The sequence below is a fragment of the Leptodactylus fuscus genome, chromosome 4 (genome assembly GCF_031893055.1).
Source record: "Leptodactylus fuscus isolate aLepFus1 chromosome 4, aLepFus1.hap2, whole genome shotgun sequence".
Classification (NCBI taxonomy): Eukaryota; Metazoa; Chordata; class Amphibia; order Anura; family Leptodactylidae; genus Leptodactylus; species Leptodactylus fuscus.
In genome coordinates, this window is record NC_134268.1 from 126832765 (window position 1) to 126852933 (window position 20169).

General features: G+C 43.9%; 1 protein-coding gene across 2 annotated transcripts in view; it reads left to right on the forward strand.

Moving 5' to 3' along the window:
• The first annotated feature begins 8195 nt into the window (after positions 1 to 8195).
• TMEM245 (transmembrane protein 245) overlaps positions 8196 to 20169 on the forward strand; it is a 93691-nt gene continuing 81717 nt past the window's right edge. For both annotated transcript variants that reach the window (XM_075270997.1, XM_075270998.1), the window contains exons 1-4: positions 8196 to 8954; positions 13423 to 13540; positions 15805 to 15906; positions 18098 to 18211. In XM_075270997.1, the coding sequence (XP_075127098.1) occupies positions 8316 to 8954; positions 13423 to 13540; positions 15805 to 15906; positions 18098 to 18211 (973 nt within the window). In that variant the 5' untranslated portion in view covers positions 8196 to 8315. The remainder of the gene's footprint in view (positions 8955 to 13422; positions 13541 to 15804; positions 15907 to 18097; positions 18212 to 20169) is intronic.

Sequence of the window (20169 nt, forward strand, 5' to 3'; positions counted from 1 at the left end):
CTCTCTCTTCGCTTAGTCTGATGTAGATTATATAGCCTGACCACGGTTGGGAGGAAGGCCCTCCGATAGCCCTCCTTCTCACACTTGAGGTGAAGTAGTCGGTCATTTACAGTGCTGCCAAGTATTGTCAAGGTCTCATACATGGGGTGGGATTTATTCTCGGGCATGCAGCTCACCACGGACAGTGTCCTTCTGTCACCCACCACCTGTACTGGGTCCAGGGGGCTCCCCAGGATAGAGCTGGCCCTTCTAATCAGCCTGTCAAGTCTATTTCTGTCCCTGGTTGAGATACTGCTCCCCCAGCAGGCCACACCGAAAAAGATGGCTGAAGTAGCCACAGAGTTGAAAAAGGCCCTAAGAAGTGTCCTCTGGACTCTAAAGGATCTCAGCCTCCTGTAGAGCCTGCTGTGACCCTTTCTGTGCAGCGCATCCAGGTGATTGGCCCAGTACAGTTTATTATTGAGGCGCACACCCAGGTACTAATATTATAAATGTGAAAGTTTGTGTGTTTGGATGTTTGTGTTTTTGTTAGTCAATCACGCAAAAACGGCTGAACGGATTTGAATGACATTTGGCAAATAGATTGAAACCTCACCTAAAACATAGGCTACTTTTTATACTCGTAAATGACATGGCTTCACGACTGTTATAAATTTATGTTCACATACTATATTACACTGCTCTTGCAGTAGCTTATCTCAGCTTCTGATAAAGCCAAGTCTATTATCTCTCTGTATAAACACTCAGCTAACCCTCAGTGGATTCTGTACATGCATTTGCATATTATCTGATCTGCTCCAGGCAAGATGCTGACACACTGGATGGGAAAACACCTTTAATCTAAATTGGCAGTTTGCTACTTTTAAACATGCCTGGAAAAAGAAGTCAACAGAGTTCTCCTCAAGCGGAGCTGACGGGGATCATTAGCGCCAACAACACGCTAATTATATGGTGTCCCAGCGAGCTGCTGAAATGCCAGAACATTCACAGGCACAGCGCGAGGAACGAGTTCAGCGTAAAACCCTCTGGCGGCCGTGGGTGGTGTTCCAGGAATCTTCGGAGTTTTCCTTCCTGTTTGCCTGATCCCCTCAGTATGACTTCTCCTACTTCCCCGTTGTCTGTTCTCTCCCAGAATGACCTCACACTTGGTTTTGTCCCCTTCTTCCTGCGTCTGAAATGTGTCTTGTTTCCCCTCCCCTTTTTGTTCTTCATTTGTGTGCTTTGTTTTGTCTTTCCCTCCCCCTGCGTCTGTTTTTCTTTTTGAGTTCCTTGGTTTTGTCACTTCTAACAAGACTGTTCTTCCTTCCTGTTCTTTATTCCTGGTATAGTGGTCAACGGGTGACATAACAGTAGTTAGTCAGGGTATAGTGGTCAGCGGGTGATGTGACAGTATTTTGTCCTGGTATAGCAGTCAGTGGCTGGCGTGACAGTATTTAGTCCTGGTATAGTGGTTAGCGCATGATGTGACATTATTTAATCCTGGTATAGCGGTCAACGGGTGACGTGACAGTATTTAGTCCTGGTATAGTAGGCAGCGGGTGATGTGACAGTATTTAGTCCTGGTATAGCGGTCAGTGGCTGATGTGACAGTATTTAGTCCTGGTATAGCGGTCAGTGGCTGATGTGACCGTATTTAGTCCTGGTATAGCAGGCAGTGGGTGATGTAACAGTATTTAGTCCTGGTATAGCGGTCAGTGAGTGACATGACAGTATTTAGTCAGGGTATAGCGGTCAGTGGGTGATGTGACAGTATTTTGTCCTGGTATAGCTGTCAGTGGCTGACATGGCAGTATTTAGTCCTGATATAGCGGTCAGTGGGTGACGTGACAGTATTCAGTCCTGGTATAGCGGTCAGTGGGTGATGTGACAGTATTTTGTCCTGGTATAGCTGTCAGTGGCTGACATGACAGTATTTAGTCCTGATATAGCGGTCAGTGGGTGACGTGACAGTATTCAGTCCTGGTATAGCGGTCAGCAGGTGACATGACAGTATTTAGTACTGGTATAGCGGCCAGAGGGTGACGTGACACTATTTAGTTCTGGTATAGCGGTCAGCGCTTGATGTGACAATATTTAGACCTGGTACAGCAGTCAGCGGGTGACATGACAGTATTTAGACCTGGTATAGCAGTCAGTGGGTGATGTGACAGCATTTAGACCTGGTATAGCAGTCAGCGGGTGACAAGACAGTAATTAGACCTGGTATAGCGGTCAGCGGGTGACGTGACAATATTTAGTCCTGGTATAGTGGTCAGCAAGTGACATGACAGTATTTAGTCCTGATATAGCAGTCATCAGGTGATGTGACAGTATTTAGTCCTAGTATAGCGGTCCTATTTGATAACTCCGTATGTATATAAATATTTTCTAGTGTATGGAAGGGCATGTGCCTTGTTGCTTTTGCACCTGATCTTTAAAGGGGTTGGCCACTTTTAGACCAATATTGACAAACAAATGTACAATAGAAAGATATACAATTTTCCAATATACTTTCTGTATCTATTCCTCACAGTTTTCTAGATCTCGGCTTGCTGTCATTCATTCTGTTACATTTTGTTACTAGAGGATAAAACTCTGACCATGGTCATGTGATGAGGACACAGGTGCCTCTCGTTACAGTCCCAGCACACTATTCAGACAGCGGCCTGGTAATCAGCTGTACACCTGTGTCCTCATCACATGACCATGGACCATAAATCACATGACTATGGTCAGACTTTTATCCTCTAGAACAGGGGTCTCAAACTCAACTCAGCATGTGGGCCGCAGAGCAAGATCCCAGCCAGTCGGCGGGCCGCACCGCGGCAAATTTAGCTCCACCCACTTTTATGTTGACTCCGCCCATTCTCATTCATTTTTCATGTGCCCCCACACTGTATAATCCTCCTACAGTCACCCGTAAACTATATGTCCCCCCTCCATCTTTCCCCCAGTTACATATACACCCTTCATCTGCCCCCAGATTCATGTCCCCCCACCTCTGCCCTCAGATTCATGTCTCCACATCTCTGCCCCCAGATTCATGTCCCCCATCTCTGCCCCCAGATTCATGTCCCCTCCATCTCTGCCCCCAGATTCATGTCCCATCTCTGCCCCCAGATTCATGTCCCCCCATCTCTGCCCCCAGATTCATGTCCCCCCATCTCTGCCCCCAGATTCATGTCCCTCCATCTCTGCCCCAGATTCATGTCCCCCCATCTCTGCCCCAGATTCATGTCCCCCCATCTCTGCCCCCAGATTCATGTCCCTCCATCTCTGCCCCAGATTCATGTCTCCACATCTCTGCCCCCAGATTCATGTCCCTCCATTTCTGCCCCCAGTTTCATGTCCCTCCATTTCTGCCCCCAGTTTCATGTCCCTCCATTTCTGCCCCCAGATTCATGTCCCTCCATTTCTGCCCCAGTGTCATGCCGTTCTCCCCCCTCCCTTCGTCTGCCCCCAGTGTCATGAGCCCCTTCATTCCACCTCAATGTTTAAAGAGGACCTTCCACCATCTTGCCCACAGGCAGTTCTATATACTGCCGGAAAGCTGACAGTGCGCTGAGTTCAGCACACTGTCGGCTTTCCCGATGTGGGCCCAGTGTGAAGAGCTTACGGTCCGGTACCGTAGCTCTTCTATGGTCAGAAGAGCGTCTCTGACACTCAGTCAGAGACGTCCTTCTTCACAGCACAGCCAATCGCGCTGTGCTGTGAGAGCCGGGAGGAACGCCCCCCTCCCTCTGCTCGCAGTACTCGTCCATAGACGAGCATTATCAGGGAGGGGAGGGGGCGTTCCTCCCGGCTCTCACAGCACAGCGCGATTGGCTGTGCTGTGAAGAAGGACGTCTCTGACTGAGTGTCAGAGACGCTCTTCTGACCATAGAAGAGCTACGGTACCGGACCGTAAGCTCTTCACACTGGGCCCACATCGGGAAAGCCGACAGTGTGCTGAACTCAGCGCACTGTCAGCTTTCCGGCAGTATATAGAACTGCCTATGGGCAAAATGGTGAAACGTCCGGATTCAACTTGGATCCGGCGTCCCTAGGCTTGTGCGGGCCGCACAAAATTGTTCGGGGGGCCGCATGCGGCCCGCGAGTTTGAGACCCCTGCTCTAGAAGTAACAGAATGAAGGGGCCCCTCAGAGCAGCATTGCTTGGTTCCAGCATAATAGTTTAAATTTCATTAATGAATGTTAACATTTTCTCCTCAGGAAAAGCACTTTAGTTTATTGTGTGGGCCACAAAGGGTTAACTTTCCCGCCCTTTTGAAATCACCTCAGGCACTTGAATCTAGGGCAAAGGTTATTTACAATCAGCTGGTGAGACCTAGAAGTTTTGAAAAGGGAGAGGCTTAGCGATCAGCTGTTTCGGTCTCGTCAGCTGATTGGTTTTTGACAGCTCTATGGCGGGAATTTTTGAAATAAATACCGGCTGAATCAGCTGATTTGGCCATTCGGGAAGGCGATCTTCAATCAAGCACCCGCCCTCCCTCCCTCAGTAAAAGCCGCTTTTGCTAATATTGTCATGGTGTTTGTTGAAGGGGGTTAGTTGATCAGCTTATGCTGATTGGACTTTGCTTTGTATTGAGTTGTTTAATTTATTGATTGGTTATTTATTAATTGATTTATCTATTTATTAATGAATTCTTGATTGTTATGTAGTTACCTTAACCCCTTCCCGACATGCGCCGTAATAGTACGACGCATGTCGGGTCTGTAACTATGGCGACCGCCCGGGAGCTGGGTGTCTACTGCTTTAAGCAGTAGACAACCGGCTCTAATGCCTCCGATCGGTCCTCATTTTGGCCGGGATCGCCGGCTCCTGGAGCATGCTCCAGGGCTGACGTCCCGTTGCCATGACAGCCGGGAGCCTTGTACAGGCTCCCAGGCTTGTCTGCAAATCCTCTCTTTTGCAGGCTGGTCTATGAAGCCTGCAAAAGAAAGGATGCTTTTTTGCAATGCATTAGCATTGTAATGCATTGCATTAGTGATTAGACCCCCTGGGGTTCAACACCCCTAGGGGGTCTAATAAATGCAAAAAAAAATAAAAAAAAAGTTAAAAAAAATATAAAAAAATATAAAAAGAATTAAAAGTTCAAATCACCACCCTTTCCCTAGAAAACATATAAAAGTAGTTAAAAACTGTGAAACATATACATGTTAGGTATCCCCACGTCCGAAATCGCCCGCTCTACAAATCTATAAAAATATTTTTCCTGTTCGGTAAACGCCGTAGCAGGAAAAATAGTTGAAAGTGCCAAACTGCCGTTTTTTCACTGTTTTGATTCTGATAAAAATTTGAATAAAAAGTGATCAAAGCAGCGCCGCACCTCCCATGAGGCGACCTGAAGCGAGCGCTTCAGGCGGCGCTATGCCAGGGCCTCAGGGAGGGCGGCATTTTTGCTAACCTAAGCCAGTCCAGGACAAGCTGTCCTGGACTGGCTTAGCACTGAGCGGTGGTTTGGGGAGGCCACTGGAGCAGCGCTGCTCCAGCAGCCTCCCCTCACGCTCAGGCAGAGAGCAGGCAGTCTCCGGGACTGCTCTCTGCCGGCGAACGGCGCTAAGCCCCACCCCCTTCAATTCACCACGCCCCCTACACTAAGCCATGCCCCCGATCCACCCCCTCCCCGGCAGGGGGGGGGGGGGGGCGGCTTTCTGTAGTTCGCCTCGGGCGGCAAAAGGGGCAGGTTCACCCCTGGCAATAACATTTTCCGAAAATGGTAGAACTAAAAAGTACACCCGACCCCGCAAAAAAGACGCCCTATGCATCCCCGTACACTTACGTATAAAAAAGTTACGGCCGTCGGAATATGGCGACTTTTAGAAAAAATTTTTTTTAACACAGTTTTGGAATTTTTTTTAGGGGTCAAAATGTAAATAAAACCATATAAATTTGGTATCCCTGGAACCGTACTGAAACACAGAATATAGGGGACATGTCATTTTGGCTGCACAGTGAACGCCGTAAAACCAAAGCCCATAAGAAAGTCGCAGAAATGCATTTTTTCTTCAAATCCACCCCATTCTGAATTTTTTTCCTGCTTCCCAGTACATTATATAGAATAATTAATGGTAGCATCATGAAGAAAAATTTGTCCCGCAAAAATTAAGACCTTATATGGCTCTGGGAGCGGAGAAATAAAAAAGTTATGGGGTTTAGAAGGAGGGGAGTCAAAAACGAAAATCAAAAAATGCCATCGGCGGGAAGGGGTTAATAAACATCGTAGCCAAATAACATCCACAAAAGAATTTTGTTGTCTTGGATTTATTTCTATTATTTAGTTTTATTATATATTTAGCTTTAGTTATTATTTATTAATTATGCATATTGGAACATATGCTGCCATGAATGACAGCACGCCGAAATCTAGAAAACTGTGAGGAATTGATACAGAAAGTATATTGGAAAATTATATATATTTTTTATGGTACATTTGTTTGTCAATATTAGTCTGAAAGTGGCCAACCCCTTTAACCCCTTCCCGACATGCGCCATAATAGTACGGCGCATGTCGGGTCTGTAACTATGGCGACCGCCCGGGAGCCGGGCGGCCGCCATAGCCGCCGGGTGTCTACTGCTTTAAGCAGTAGACAACCGGCTCTGATGCCTCCGATCGGTCCCCGGACCGATCGGAGGCATTAACCCTTCCGGCGCCGCGGTCAAAGGCGCCGGAGGCGCCATTTTCCCGGCGGCGCATGGGCGCCGCCATTTTGCCCGGGATCGCCGGCTCCTGGAGCATGCTCCAGGGATGACGTCCCGTTGCCATGACAGCCGGGAGCCTTGTACAGGCTCCCAGGCTTGTCTGCAAATCCTCTCTTTTGCAGGCTGGTCTATGCAGCCTGCAAAAGAAAGGATGCTTTTTTGCAATGCATTGCAATGAATTAGCATTGTAATGCATTGCATTAGTGATCAGACCCCCTGGGGTTCAACACCCCTAGGGGGTCTAATAAATGCAAAAAAAAAAATTTAAATTTTTTTTAAAAAAAAATATAAAAAAAATATAAAAAGAATTAAAAGTTCAAATCAACCCTCTTTCCCTAGAACAAATATAAAAGTAGTTAAAAACTGTGAAACATATACATGTTAGGTATCCCCGCGTCCGAAATCGCCCGCTCTACAAATCTATAAAAATATTTTTCCTGTTCGGTAAACGCCGTAGCGGGAAAAATAGTCGAAAGTGCCAAACCGCCGTTTTTTCACTGTTTTGATTCTGATAAAAATTTGAATAAAAAGTGATCAAAGCAATAACATTTCCCGAAAATGGTAGAACTAAAAAGTACACCCGACCCCGCAAAAAAAGATGCCCTATGCATCCCCGTACACTTACGTATAAAAAAGTTACGGCCATCGGAATATGGCGACTTTTAGAAAAAAATTTTTTTAACACAGTTTTGGAATTTTTTTTAGAGGTCAAAATGTAAATAAAACCATATAAATTTGGTATCCCTGGAACCGCACCGAAACACAGAATGTAGGGGACATGTCATTTTGGCTGCACAGTGAACGCTGTAAAACCAAAGCCCGTAAGAAAGTCGCAGAAATGCATTTTTTCTTCAAATCCACCCCATTCTGAATTTTTTTCCTGCTTCCCAGTACATTATATAGAATAATTAATGGTAGCATCATGAAGAAAAATTTGTTCCGCAAAAATTAAGACCTCATATGGCTCTGGGAGCAGAGAAATAAAAAAGTTATGGGGTTTAGAAGGAGGGGAGTCAAAAACGAAAATCAAAAAATGCCATCGGTGGGAAGGGGTTAAAGATAAGGCTCTCAAGCAACTAGTTTTCCTAGGCAAAAAACCCCATTAATTTACAAACAACCATTTAAAAGACATTAAGAATAGAGATGAGCGAACACTGTTCGGTTCAGCTGATCCGAACAGCACGCACCCATAGAAATGAATGGAAACACCTGTGACGTCGGCCGCCGGCAAAGTCAGCATCACAGGGTGCGTGCTGTTCGGATCGGCTGAACCGAACAGTGTTCGCTCATCTCTAATTAAGAACACCCCTGTAAGTACCAGTGATTGAATTAACAGAATGTGACTATGTTGTATGTACAAGTGGGGCCCCACTTTTAATTTTGCCCAGGGCTCCATTTTGTCTAAACTGGCCCTGCCCCTGTGCTGAACCCCTCGCTCCGCCTCTGCATAGAATACTGTAGCAGACCTTTGTATGAATTCTCCACGTGTGACCAGCACAATGACAGATAGTCGCTCCTGGCTGTGAGGCGAAAGAGCAGTCAGTTTTGCAGTGAGGGCGTGGCCTTGCTTATATTATTTGGTGGGCGTGGGGTACACAGTAACATCTGGGCCTCGGTACTGGGCGGCTTCAAACATGGAAGATAACGGGGAGTCTTCCCACAACAATGGTCGTTCCTCTAGCCCTACTCATGGCTCTCGGCCTGGCACCCCCACCCAGCCGAGCGCCGCTCCCGTGACTGAAACCCCAACAGCTCCCAGACAGCCAGCACAAACTTCCTCCCGCAGCCCGCCCGCCTTACTCCAGCTCCCGCCCGGGCTACCGCTTCGCTTTGATCGGAACATCAAGCAGGCTTTCTACAACACGGGAGCCCTGCTGTTCGCGGCCGGATGTTGCGGGGCGGCTGTGCTGGTCTATTTTATCCTGGAGGCCTTCCTGCGGCCGCTGCTGTGGGCGGCTTTATGTGGCACCTTTCTTCATCCCTTCAAGCACTCACTGACAGGAGTATGCCGCCGCTGGCTGTGCCGCCTTCAGCGGCAGGGCTCCCCTATAGTTCTTGCCACTTTGCTGCTGCCCGTCAGCTTTGTCAATCACAGCCTGGAGGCCTTGGGAGAGTTCGTTGCCCGCAGGTTGCGGGTATTGGTACCTGTCTTGGCTGGGGCACCTCTCCTGTATGTGCTGTACTTGGCCGGAAGCTACCTCGGTGTGCGGGAGCTGCTGGCTCACGTGTGCGGCCTGATCTGCGGGGCTCTGGATTATTTCAGCACTCTATGGGTGAGGAGGGATCTCTGTGCTACCATATGTTTCCATTGCCTGCTAGTATGTAGGACAAGTGCACGGCGCCTATAGCCAATCGCATTACTGATTGCTGTGGGCGACTGCTTCATGTTTTACACTTCTTCATGACCTGAGACAGTGGGGGTACCAGAGTTGTGAAAAGGAGGACGTGCACTGTCTACTTGAGGACCACTGCAGCAATGTATGTGCCCATATGTCTTCCTCTGGATGGGAGATTTAGCCATAGGAAGTTATGTACATATCCTACTTCAGTCATGGATGTGTATGGAAATGGATTCCACGTTTAGGAGCATAGGCTGTGGCTCAGCCTGGAAAGCAAGGCAGATGCAGGTCTAGTGAATATGTATATGAGCAGTATACAGTAAATCCAGTGCCCCATATTCACTATATTGTTCCTCTCTCTAGCTACAAATTCACACAGTCTGGATTGTGACAATCCACTATTCACACATAAGAGTTATTCATGTTCCTGACTTGTTAATGTTGCTTACAACGACCAATATCACTTCATCATTTCCAAATCTGTTTTGGGAACATTAAAGTTAAAATATAATTCATTTCTATTGGCTACACTAGCTCATCTTCATAGGACAATTTTTATGGCTACATATTTCCAAATTATGCCGCTAGGTTTCAGGAAAATCAGGCTTTGAGGAAGCTACCTTCCAAAAGGTAGTGCTAGAGCAAGGTCTCCTTTTCCACCAAGGAGTTATTTGCATATTCCTTGCCATGGATGCAACTAGTAATGTGCCATGGTTCAATAAGCCTGAGACTGAACACATTGGGCCTCTGTAGTTGCAGTAATAAAGATAATTAGGGCCTTTTATGTGTAGTTTCAGTACTGTATGTCAATAACGGGGCTGAGGCTCTGTTCACATCTTTATTCAGGAATTCTGGTCTCCTCTCCGCGTGAAAAATGTGGACAGAAAAGCGCTGCAGGCAGCACTTTTCTCTCTGCGTTTTTCCTGTGGAAACCACATGGACTCCATAATAGTCTATAGGGTCCACAGGTTTCTTAAGGTAACTGCTTTTTTTATGCGGATTGGGTTTCTGTTTGGGAAGTCCCCAAGTGGACCCTCGAACGGAAACGCATGCGCAGATGTGAATCAAGCTTTAGTCATTGGGCTAATTTTGTGTGGAGTCTGAAAAAAGTTATGATTTTAGTTATTTTTAAAGAGGACCTTTCACCACTTTTGGGCACATGCAGTGTTATATACTGCCAGAAAGCCGACAGTGCGCTGAGTTCAGCGCACTGTCGGCTTTCCCGATCTGTGCCCGGTGTAAAGAGCTTACGGTGCCGGTACCGTAGTGCTCTATGGTCAGAAGGGCGTTTCTGACAGTCAGTCAGGAACGTCCTTCTGCCTCGCGGCGCCTATCGCGCTGTGCTGTGGAGCGGGGAGGAACGCCCCCTCCCTCTGCTCACACAGCTCGTCCATAGACGAGTATTATCAGGAGGGGAGGGGGCGTTCCTCCCGGCTCTCACAGCACAGCGCGATAGGCGCCGCGAGGCAGAAGGACGTTCCTGACTGAGTGTCAGAAACGCCCTTCTGACCATAGAGCACTACGGTACCGGCACCGTAAGCTCTTTACACCGGGCACAGATCGGGAAAGCCGACAGTGCGCTGAACTCAGCGCACTGTCGGCTTTCTGGCAGTATATAACACTGCATGTGCCCAAAAGTGGTGAAAAGTCCTCTTTAATTATTTCTTACAATTTTTAACCATTTTGTATTATTAGAAACATTTCCTGTTGCATAGGACATCAATCTAGCTGTTATCTTTTAGGTAAATAAAATATTTGCTCATCATCTACATATCCTTCCCTGCCTATTTTATAGATGTATATTAATGCATATTTATTAAAAGTTATATTTTATCTTTTCTATTTTTCTTTTCCTTTTGATGGCTTATCATCTATATGCAAAATAAAATACTTGAGATGGAGGTGCAGCACTAGTTCACACGGCAGAAACCTTTTCCGCCGTATGGCTTTTTCAGGAAAAATAATAGCAATAGCGTTTTTTTTTTTTTTTTTTACTAGACATGAACATAAGTTCAATTGGATAACACATTTTCACCCATTGAATATAATATAAAATCCCTTTTTTTGGCAGCTTTCAGATGGGTATAATAACATTTTTTATTTTTTTTAACTTTCTCTTTTTTCACCCCCAGTGTAAACTAAACTTCCAGTAGTAAATGGATCCTTATGACCGCAGGAACTTCACAGATTGCATACATAACATGTGAGCAGTGAAGCGGCCATGTTATGCTAATGTGAAACTGGCCCTAGTTGTCACATTTGTTAGGTATAGAGATTATAATTGTTCATTAGAGTTGCAATTTATATAGGGGAATAGAAAATTATATTTCTAAACCAGCCCCTATTTAATTTGCATGCACAAAATTGGTTGATGCATTTCTGAGATTTTGGAGTTTCTTTAACAGCTGCACCTGTAAATGTATATATGTGTTATATGTATGATTCCTCACACCTTGTAGTTTTTTGGGAAAGTACATTTTGTCTGCAGAAAAGGATTGCTTGAACATGCACTTTAGAAGTAAATTTGAATTTTTGTGCAATTTTTGCTTGTAATTTGCTGCAAAGTTGCATGAAGGTGGTTGTATATATGAAATATTGAGTTATATTCTTACTAGCCTCTGTTCACGACTCTGTCTGTGTTTTGTTTGCGTCGATGATCCGCCTATAGTCAGCAAATTGTTGCTGACGATGGTTTGCCTGTTACGGCGTTTCAGCAGCTCTCAAGCTACCGAATCCCATGCCCACTTTGCAATCAAAACCACAGCGCAGACACGTTGCTATTTTTAAAATCGGCGTGGTTTTGGAAATCGCAGCATGTCAATTATATCTACAACATGAAGTTTCTGTTCAAAGCACTGTGGGAAGAACCGTAATGCGTTCCTGCTGCGGTTGTTCCCTTAGCGCTGCATTTGGTCCCGTGGGGCCTTAGCCTAAGGGTATGTTCACATGGAGTTTTTTGGCAGCAGAAAAAATCTGCTTCAGAAATTAGGAAACTCTTTTAGATGCAGTTTTTTTTACATAAGGCGTTTTTTGGAGCGTTTGAGGCAGACTTGTCGTATTCCATCTTCCCATATGAGCCCATACATTACTAAACAACGCTTTGATGAGCGACACGTTACTGTTTTAGGTCTTGTTCAGAAAGCCATAATGCAGACTCATTTTATTGCCTGTGGTACAGCCCAATCCTACTATGGTTCAAGTGAATCAAACTTGGATCACCTCTGAAAACCTATGGATATCTAGGTCTGGTGCACTTGAGTTCTGCAGAAGCTTTTTTTCCTGCTTTTGTGGCTGTAATGTAGGCACTAAAGAATCAAAAATAAACACAGACTAATTATATGTACATTTGTACATGGTGTGTAGCAACTTCTGGTCAAGATACAGTAAGGGCCAGGTCACACGGGGCAAGAGAAGGTGAGTTTTGGAGCGGAATCCACCTCAAAATCCGCCCCCTCACAATAGAGGTCTATGTAGACCGCTAGTGATCTTTTTTCCGTGAGCGGTTTGTTCCTTCTCGCGGAAAAAAGAAGCGAGCTGCCCTTTCTTGAGGTGGATACCACGGCGCGTCCGCATCAAGACAATCCCTCCAGACTAGGCCTATTCATTTGGGCCTACTCCGGAGCCCGTTGCGGCTAGTCACGGCAGGCGCATTTTGGTCCTGATTCTGACCAGCTTCCCGCGTTAAAATCAGGACCAAAATACGCAATCACTAGCCCTAAAACCAAATTCTGATGGCAGTATTTTCGTCAATTGTAAGCCGAACCCAGGAGTGGAGCCAACTTGGCACTAATAGATGTCTCACCTCTTCTTTGTATAGGAATACAGTTAGGAACTGTATTAAGATTGGCTTAGGAAATACCAGTTTTAATAAATTCTCCCCATTTTGTTTTGAAACTTACTAAATAGTATGCATGCCTAACTATGTGATATTTTTCGATGCTGTTGAGTAGTGTGAATGCTTTGTTACATTTCCTGGACTTCTTACATACTTTTCACATTTGGCTAATATTGTACCGAAAATATTCAATCATATTTAAGCTTCATGTGCATAGCACAGAAGCTTTATAGCCCTGCAAAGCTTCAAATGGTACTACCAATGGAGCATACCACAATCTCTTTATATCCTTGTCTAAAATTGAAATTATAGTAAAGTACTGTAAAAGAACTGTGTATCACTGTGAGTGAAGTGGAGATCGAATATGGCTGCACACGTTGGCCTTACCAGTGTTCTTTCTTTTGGCAATCTGTTGATTTGCAGCAAATGCATAGACTTTCTTTGACTTCCTATAAAGGTTGTAGTGGAAGTTTGCTTTGACAATGAAACACTTTGTGATGGCAACACTTGTAATGCTGCTTCTGTTCTGTGCTTGTTGTCAATGTGTACTGATTAATTTCGTTCTAGATTTGGACGCTGGTCATTGGATATGCTCTTGCAGTCTCATTCAAGTGGAATCCAGACACTCAGCGCTACCTTACTGCCTTTTCAATACCTGTGTGGCTCATCCTGCTCTTCCATTTGGGTAAGTTATTTTGTTATCTTGGTGGTATTTTTTTTTTTTTAATGTGTAGACAGAACCTTTTTTTTTCCTGAAGATGTCAATGTCAACATATTTACAGATATTGAAACTTTAATGTTAAGATTTAATGCTAATTCTACTGCTGCTGCAGTAAAGTGCATTTCCAGTGATTAATGAGAAAGCACAGGCTGTAGTAACTAATAAAAGATTTGACTTTTTCATGTAGTTGATTTAAGAGTTCTTCTCTCTCCTGAGCTCCAGCAGCTGGGACACCTGTGCTGCACAATCTCACAAGTGACTTGAAAAGCTTCAGCAGTGGACAGGACTCTGAGCTTTTTCCTGGCAGTATGCCATAACATTGTTTCATAGGCATACTTCTTTAGGCCCACAATGTTTTACACTCTCTTTAAAGTGTATGGGATTCTAGTGAATCCCATACACAAAATGTAGATGCTGATTTTTTTTATTTTATTTTGGAAATAACATGTAAATTAAACCTCCTGCATTTCCATCAATATAATTGAAGCAAAAAGTCTATCTGTTACGGATATATCCACTATGGCTGCAGGACATTTTGCATTTGTTTCTGAGGCTGTGAGTATGTACAACAAAGAGCAGTGTCCCTCCCCCCCCCCCCCCCATCACCCTATCCATTACTGGCAACACAGGAAAAAACAATCAAGAAATCGGCTTGCTGTCTGTGAATAGCATCACATCTATAGTCACACAAATGGCCAGTAGTAGATACAAGTACATAGAAGGCTTTTCTTACATTGTAAACTGTGCAATGTGCATACTGTTCAGTCCTTTTTACAGATCATATAGATTACAGATGGATTAGTGTGTGTGTGTGGGGGGGGCTTTGAGGAGAATTAACTCCTCCTTTCTCCATTTTCTGTGTAAAGACAGAGCAGAACTGTCTCTACAGTTTATGTATTTTTCTTTTATATGTGTACAGATTACCTAATGCTGTTAGTCCTATGTGTTTATTTTGCTAATAAATTCACTTCAGTGCTTTTTTGTGTATACAAGGCCCTTTCTGGCTCCAGCCAAACAGTTTGGACAAACAGATGGCAAAGTAGGGAGGGAGGGCCAATGACCCTGAGTTCAATCCCAGAAGCAACTTTTCCCGCTGCCAGGAAAACATACTTCTTTCTCATGGTCCTGCATTGGGGAGTAATAGGAGATAGACACCCTGGAAAATAGGTGTGGCTAGAAGCTGGCTTTAAAGGGACCCTATCATTCAGAAGTAATTTTTGGTCCCTAACATGTCGGAATAGCTATTTGACTCCTACCTTAGATGTCTTCTTCATGGTGCCGTTTTTGCCGGTATGCAAAGGAGTTCTTTCGCAGCACTGGGGGTGGTCCCCAGCACTCAAACAGCATTGGGGGCTTCCCCGATGCTGCCAGAGAACTCTCCAGCATCACCTCCGTCGTCTTCAGAAACATCCTCTTCCTTTGTCTTTTTCCGGCGCAGGCTTTGAAACTTGTAGGCCTCGGGCAGAGCCTACTGGGTATGCCCGCGGCCACAAGAAAAATGTCCGCTTACACAGTTTCTTACTTTCTTAGGTTTGAGACACCTGTTAATGTGAGCAGCCTTTCAATGAGTCAAATCAGTGGTGGTGGTGGCGGCATTTATTTGGGGTGCATGGACTATGTTAAGGAGCGACTTACTCTCAATTTGCAGCCTGAGTGGAGTGAGCATCTTGGCTCGTACATGACAAGAACCTTCACCTTCACTCACTGTGAAGACGTCTTGCTTTTGAATGGTATCTGTCAACGACGGACCTTACCTAGCAACTGGGAGTGAACTGCAAATTAACTAGGAGGGAGACTTCAAGTTGCAGGAACTTTTAGAGAGGGTTTTCAGGTTTTTTTTTTTTTTTTTCTTTTTAAAAAGTTGATTACATTTTGGTCCAGAATCACATGCTTTATGAAATGAAGACTAAGTTGTCTGAGAAGATAGTGACCTTCTAAAGTTTAAGATTCACTAAGGACTTATTTAATTGGCAGTATCTTTGCATAATGAACTGCACACAGACAGCACTCTTAGTATTGCACGTTGCATTAGGCACATCCATTTTCCACATGATATTTTGGTCCACATGGTCTGTGTTCCTGATGACCATGTGGAGTGTTCCCTTTATTTTTTTGAGCAGTTTATATTAGTGCAATGATATAAATTGCTGTTATGTGCTGGTTCTTTTTCCATCCTGTAAATAATACAATATACTGTTTATCATATTATCTCTTGTATTCTTTTTCAGCATCTGTCGCTGGATCTTGGAAAATTCCAGTTTTTCTCATGATTGTGTTTTTGATGACAGTGGGCACACTGCATGAGAAACAGTCTGCGCAAGGGTCATCAGGTAATGTTAATGCTCTACTCAGCTGTAGAAGCCACTCGACCTTCTTACTTTCCAACTATAATAAGTTTAATGCTGTAAGCGCTACCTGCTAAGACTGTGACTTCATGCAAAGGAATTCAAGTTTTCACAAAACTCAATTATTAAGGCCAGGGCTCCATGTAACATAAACGCCACTATTTTGCTGTGGTGTTTTACAGTGCCTGCAAAGTCGATGGGATTCTGGCTAATCTCATCCAAACATTGCAGAGTTGCTGAGATTTGAAAAACGCTTCTCAGCATGTCAGTTATACAATGGCTTGCAAAAATATTCTTACCCCTTGAACTTTTTCACATTTTGTCAGTGGTTTGTTAGAGAACACTAGTGAACAAATAGTATGAAAACCAAAGAACTCCCCAGACAGGTCAGAGTTAAAGTTGTGGCGATAATGCAGGATTACATTACAAAAACGTAACACTGTTCAATTCATCATCCAAAAATGAAAGGGTATTCTATAACTGCAAGCCTACCAAGACATATGCATAGAGGAAATGGGGGAAAACGGAATTTATACTCAGCCAAATCGCAGCATCAAATCAGTCTCCAGCATGTAGTTTTTTCCACCCAATTCAGAAGCTCAGCTCGGAATACACTCCCTCGGCTCGGAGCTTGGTGATGAGAAAATCCAAAAATAAAAGTTGATTCCAGCCAGGTCGACAAAGGTACTAATCCGAAACGCGTCAGTCTGACGCCCATGCTCCTGTTGAGATGTGTGCTGTCATCTATGTTATGTCATTTTAATCAATAAAGAAGAATTTTTCAATTTTCCACGAAACCTGGCTGGAATCAACTTTTATTTTTGGATTTTCTCACTACCAAGACATGGCTGTCCACCTATACTGGCAGATTGAGCAAGAAGAGCACTGGTCAGAGAAGCAGGCAAGAGGCCCATGGTCACTCTGGAGGAGCTGCAGAAATTCGCAGCTCATTTGGGAGAATCATCTGTTCACAGGACAATTATAAGTTGTGGACTCCACAAATCTATCCTTTATAGAAGAGTGTCAAGAAGAAAACCATTGTTGAAAGAAAGACCATATGAAGTGTGTTTTGCAGTTTGCTATATAGAGGACTCAGCAAACATGCAGAACAAGGTGCTCTGGTCAGATGAGACCAAAGTTGAACCTTTTGGCCTAAGTCGTGGGAAAATGCTAGTTTGTTAATATCTATCATATATATTTTTTTTAATTTATATTTGTTAAAAGTGAAACAAGGTCATTTGAATTTTTGAAGGAAGAGCAACTAAATGTATCAAAAAATGTTTTTACTAAATATTGTAGAGAAATTCCTGTTCAGGACATCAGCATTCCGTTGCAGCTTTCCGCCACTGATTAATCTCAGATGATTGGGCCTAATTAGCAGGGAGTCTCGTGCCGTGGAATCCGTGACAAAATCAAACAGGAGGCTTATTTTGTCAGTGTTCAGCTGCTATCTCTACCTCCCATTGATAACAAATGCTAAATTTCTACATGTGAACATACCCTTATCCAGCTTTTTACAATTTCTGTCAAATTACGATAATAGAATAAGACATTTGTTTTAGATTGGTGGGGATCCACCCCTGCAGGTCAGCTGCAGGAGTAGCATGGTAGCTCAGAAGTTAGTTCTGGAGTACTGTGTTCACATCTAGACAAGAACATTCTTTGGACAGAGATTGTATCGTCTTCCTGTGTATGTGTGGGTTTAATCTGGTTACTCAGGTTTCTCCCCCATTCCAAATACCTACTTATAGGAAATTTAGATATTAAGCTCTGTTTAGAACAGTGATGATATCATCTGTAAAGCACTATAGAATATGTCCCTGTCATATAAGTAAAATAAATTAAATACGGTAGTTGTTTTACGGTTCTGGCATGAGCTGCAGTGCTTACTAGCCATACTTTTTAATACCACTTTTTGTGAACACTGCGACAGTTATCTCATAGACTTCAGTGGGACAACCACTGCAGTACTGACTATGACCATTATAAGCGTGGATAATAAGCATGGGACTCAAGCTAGCACTAAGAAAGAGCTGGTCTGGGGGGGTCCCGGTGAGCAGATTCTTGCTGAACTAAAATTAACGCTCTCTTATGAATAGGACATTGTTTTAAAAAGCTGTATAATCCCTTTAATGTCTTACTTGTTTAATTAAGGTCTTTATATTTTTATTTGTAGCCACAGTGCTTCCTGGCCAAGTGATAACCATTGCAGCATCCACTATTGCCATGGCAATATCAATCACAGGTTTTGAGGAACACCAGGAAGAGCTGACTATAGCACAACGTCCAGGTGACTGAGTACTCTAAGATCTTTGCAATTTTTGTCCTCCTTGCATACCATACAGTAAAATGTGATAGTGAGCTTTTTTTTTTTTCAAAGTATTTTGGATTAAGTGAAATTTGTAAGGCAAAACTATGTGATGTGGTATCCTTAAAATGAATGCTTGATTCACGACATAATGCGTAAGTATAAAGTTGGTATAGACACATCTATATAGAAAACTGGTGGCGTTTCATTGATAATTCCACCCCCCCATTCCCTTTTTGTTTTTACAAGACTTCCTTTAGTTCATGTCTTATTTATTTTTAATTGAATTTAATCTTAATCCAGTACCAGTAGAGAAACTGGTCATTGTTATGTCCATGTATCTAAATATTTGCATTGACTACTCCAGAGACTGCTATAATGTCAGCACGCGACACCTAGAGCTTTCTGATGGAAATGCTCATTGCACTTTTCAAATTGTATGTGGGTGTTCACTCTGGGCAGGGGAGACACAGTAGTTCTCGGCTATGGCGCAAGGGAGTGCGGGTTGCATCACAGGTTGTGACCCAGTAAGGGGGGTATCGTTGCTCCTTGGGGAGAGACCACCATATAGGTGTGTGGAGACTTATTAAGCCTTTAGCACTCCACTTTGCAAGGAACTATGGGAAGAATATGCAAATCTGTCTTCCATGATGTAATTAGGAAGTCAGGTGCCTCAGTGTTGCAAACCAATAGAGGGCGCTCACTGGAATGTGCAAGCCTGTCTTCCCTGATGTAATTAGGAAGACAGAATCTCAGTGATATAGCCCAATAAAGGCTGCTCCTTTTAACATCCTGCTTGACCTTCCAAGAGGCCTTTGTTTTGCAATGATGCTGGGATTATTACCAGGTATAGTCTCTCAACCGAGGACGGCAGTTTCGATGTTATTGCATCTCGTCAGCCCGGTGTAGAGAAGACTAACCTGGTAGAGGTGAGAGGCTTAGACAGGGTAAGGGGGGTATCGTCACTCCTTGGGGAGAGAGCACCATATAGGTGTGTGGAGACCCAGTGATCTAAGTCATAATTATTCAAATCCAATGTCACTGTTCATGTCGTTTATTGAGCACAATGAGTGAATATCTGCAATTGTAAATTTCAGTTCATTTTTGGAATGCTTTGCATGCACATCACTTTTTAGGTCATGCATGTGGTTCACTTCTGAAGCTACTGCATGTACTTCACTTCTGTGCAAGTAATACACTGATCAATTTCACCTACATATCATTACAGGCTGTGAGGTTGCCATTTTACCAGGTGTATAGTGTTTTACCACCTGTAGACTCTTAAAGGGGCTCTATCACTGGGAAAAGTCATTTTTAACTAATCACATGCTTGCATAGCCTTTAGAAATGCTACTTCACACTTACCTTTAGTATGTAGATTGCCTCAGTGGTTTCTGAATAAGTCCGTTTTTATTAATATGCTAATGAGCTTTCAGTCAGCTCAGGAAGTTCCCAGCAGCCTCCTTTCTCCTATTATCTCCTATGTGTGTGAGGCAAACAGGAAGCTGAGTCGTTGTCATCATCATCATCATCATCATCATCAGTCTCCCATAGGAAACAACAGGAGAGGAGTGCACGATGTATCGTGCAACAGTCTAATTTAGCATATGAATAAAAACGGACTTATTCAGAAACCACTGAGGCAATCTATATACTAAAGGTAAGTGTGGAATAGACTTTCTAAAGGCTATGCAAAGATGTGATTAGTTAAAAATGACTTTTTCTAGTGATAGAGCCCCTTTAACGCTGCTATGATTCATGATAATAGTTCTCAGTGTTGCAGAAATAGGCAGAAACAGTTATTTTCTTTCATCACCATTCTCCCCTAAGCTGGGTAAATGGGGAAAGAAACACTTATTTCTTAAAGAGGACCTTTCACCATATCTGGGCACAGGCAGTGTTATATACTGCCAGAAAGCTGACAGTGCACTGAATTCAGC